Source organism: Nannospalax galili, unplaced genomic scaffold, assembly GCF_000622305.1.
Source record: "Nannospalax galili isolate Female #2095 unplaced genomic scaffold, S.galili_v1.0 scaffold288, whole genome shotgun sequence".
NCBI classification, from domain to species: domain Eukaryota; kingdom Metazoa; phylum Chordata; class Mammalia; order Rodentia; family Spalacidae; genus Nannospalax; species Nannospalax galili.
In genome coordinates, this window is record NW_008357996.1 from 765,017 (window position 1) to 768,239 (window position 3,223).

At 43.1% G+C, this 3,223-nt stretch overlaps 1 protein-coding gene across 7 annotated transcripts in view; it reads left to right on the forward strand.

The window, feature by feature from the left end:
- Window positions 1-3,223, forward strand: part of Tln2 (talin 2) — a 488,380-nt gene that overhangs the window by 353,067 nt on the left and 132,090 nt on the right. For all 7 annotated transcript variants that reach the window (XM_008856023.3, XM_029557653.1, XM_029557654.1 and 4 more), the window contains one exon: window positions 1,361-1,527. In XM_008856023.3, the coding sequence (XP_008854245.1) occupies window positions 1,361-1,527 (167 nt within the window). The remainder of the gene's footprint in view (window positions 1-1,360; window positions 1,528-3,223) is intronic.

Below are 3,223 nucleotides of genomic sequence, written 5' to 3' on the forward strand. Positions count from 1 at the left end.
ACTTTCCCTAACTCATGGCACATTTATCAAAACTATAATGTAAGTGTTGGCATATTTCTGTTAACTAGTAGCAGTATTCAGATTTCATAAGTTTTTTCACTAATATATTTTTTCTGCCCCATGATGCAGTCCATCTCACCACACCAAATTTAACATGAATTTGTATTTATTAAAGCTTTTGTCTTCCTTCATTCTTTTCAAACAACTTTTGTGAGAGGATTCATTTCTTTTCATGGAGTGGTTTAATTTTTAATGTTAATTTTATAGTCTTCTCACTTCAAAAAGGAAATTGAAATCAATTTTAGTAAAATCACAGGCACAACCAGGAGAAACGATTGTTTATAAAAGATCCAAACCAGGAACTGTTGGATAAGTGTTTGCCTAGCATGAAAGTCTTGGTTTCCATCCCTAGCACCTCATAATCCACGTGTGCTCGTGCATCTGTAATCCCAGCACTAGGAAGGTAGAGACAGGAGGATCAGAAGTTTAAGGCCCTTTTTTGACTATATAGCTAGTTTAAGGGCAACCTAGGATACATAAGACTCAGAATAACAATAATAATAATGATAATAATAAAAAGATTTGAATGAGCAAAGAGGACATTGGTAGGAGACACTGTGGGCCATGGCATGCTTGGTACATGAGCATGACACTGAGGTCTATGTTCCTATTAGGAAGGGCCAGTGGCACAGAAAGATGGGATATAGACTGTCCCTCATCTGATAGTTCATAGGTAATATGCAAATTCATTCCTTTGCACATTCCTCAAAGAGTTTATTATAGAAGCTTCTGCAGAAGCAGCTGTGGACACCTAAATAAGTATTTACTAAAAGTAAATCCATTCAGTTTCAGTCCCTGCCATCTCCTTATGATGTGCCACCATATCTCTCCCCTTGTTACAAGTTGGATATGGCTGTGTTTGGGAAGGCCCGTCTAGCAGCCACAGGGAGCATCCTGCTCTGGGTATAATCCAGGTGCTTTGCTTAGGAACAGAACCTGAAGCTTCATGCCCTTCCCTCCAGGCTGCAGAGTATAGAAACAAGATTTCACTGAGGGTCTAGGGATATAGCCCCCCCAGTAGGCTGTGTGTTTGTCTAACATACACAAAGTCCAGGGTTCAATCTCTAGTACTTCATAAACAAGGTGTGATGGTGCATGCCAATAATCTCAATGCTAGGGAGGTAGAGGCAGGAGAATCAGGAATTTAAAGCCAGTCTTGGCTACACAGCAACTTGGAGGCTAGCCTGAAATACATGAAACCCTGTCTCAAAACAACAAAATAAAAACTCACTGACTATTGAGGCTGTGCCCACTCTGAGTGGCGTACAAACAGCCTACACACCTACTGTCTGTCTCGTAGGTGAGATGGTACGTCAGGCCCGAGTCCTGGCCCAGGCGACATCCGATCTTGTCAATGCCATGAGGTCAGATGCAGAGGCTGAGATTGACATGGAGAATTCCAAGAAGCTCTTGGCAGCTGCCAAGCTCCTGGCTGACTCCACTGCCCGCATGGTGGAAGCTGCAAAGGTAGGACATTGCGTTGTTGGTTTGAAGTGCTAACACTACTAAGGATTTGAAAAGTATCTCCAAGATGAAGCATGGTCATCTGAGTATGTGTGTCTGCTTGTTGAAAACTTGAATAGCTTTGTGGCATTTAACCTAGGGTTGGTGTGGCAGAGGACGTTGTTGAATGTGCAGAGGAAACTCTTGAGCAGACTCAGTGCAGACAGCAAAGCATCACCGCTATTGCCAATATCAGTGTAGAAGTTACTTTCCCCCTCACTGCAACAAAATACCTGACAGAAGCAACTTCAGGGAGGATTTATTTTGGCTCACAACTTGAGGGTATAGTTCATCATAGTAGAAAAGGGATGGCAACAGGAGCAGGAGGTAGCTGGTCACAGTGCATCCTCAGGCAGACAGCAGAAGGAGAAGCAGGACAAGTGCTGCTGCTTAGCTTCTTTTTATTCACTCGAGGATCCCAGACCATGGAATGGTGCCAGCCACCTTTAGGGCATGTCTTCCCACTCCGATTGACCTAATCTAGAAATGCCCTCACAGACATACATAGAGGTTTGTTTCCATGGTGATTCTAAGACCCAGCATGTAGACCATCAAAATCAAACATCACATCTTTCTATCTTGTCTCAAAGGACAGAAAATGTGTCCTCTGCCTATATTACATTCAGCCTTTCCTAGGTTCAGAATCCTATACATCTTAGTACAATTGACATTAATTCTGAAGATAGGTTCAGCTAAAGCACCATGGTAGAAGGCTGTGGACTTACCCAAGGGACACTGATGATAGCTGTATATTCTGCCAGTTAAGGACATTACCTATTGTTGTCGAGTGCGCTTGCTTGGTTCTCCAATAAGACTCCAGGGATGTGATTTAAAGGTGTGGCCTTTAACAATCTTTCCTTATGATCATTTTTGGATGACATACCTGTATGGCCTCTCTGTCTGCCCCACCCAATTCACACTCCATCCTAGTCCTTGCGTTTCTACTAGACTGTTCACCTTTCACATTAACTTCTGCCTCAAAAGGTTCCAGCAGTCAAGTGAGGACATGAGCCATCACTGCATGCCATGCCAATTAAGATAAAATCCTCCCTGAGGAAGATGTTCATTTCTGCATTTCTCTTCTATCTGATGGGGAGAGATTTATCTAAGCCTCTTTTTAAAAATCAGATTTTTAGTTGACATATAATAGCACATTCTCACAGAGCATAGGATAATACTTCAATGCGTAGTTGCAGTGTGTGGTAATTAAATCCAAGTCATTGTATCCATCACCTCAAACATTTATCATTTCTTTGTATTAGAAACATTTAAGGGGCTGGTGAGGTGGCTCAGCAGTTAAAAGCACTGTTTGCTCTTGCAGAGGATCTGAGTTCAGTTACCAGAACCCACATGGTAGCTAAAAACTGCCCGTAATTCCAGTTCCAGGGGATCTGATGCCCCTTCTGAAACCTCCAGGGCACTGCACGCATGTGGTGCATTTACGTGCATGCAATAAAAACACTTATGCACAAGTAATGTTTTTAAAAAGAAGAAACAGGCTGGGCGTGGTGGCAAGAGCCTTTAATCCCAGCACCTGGGAGGCAGAGGCAGGTGGATCTCTGTGAGTTCAAGGCCAGCCTGGTCCACATAGTGAGTTCAGCTGGGGCTACAGGGAGACCCTATCTCATAAAGACAAGAAGAAGAAGGAGGAGGGGGAGGG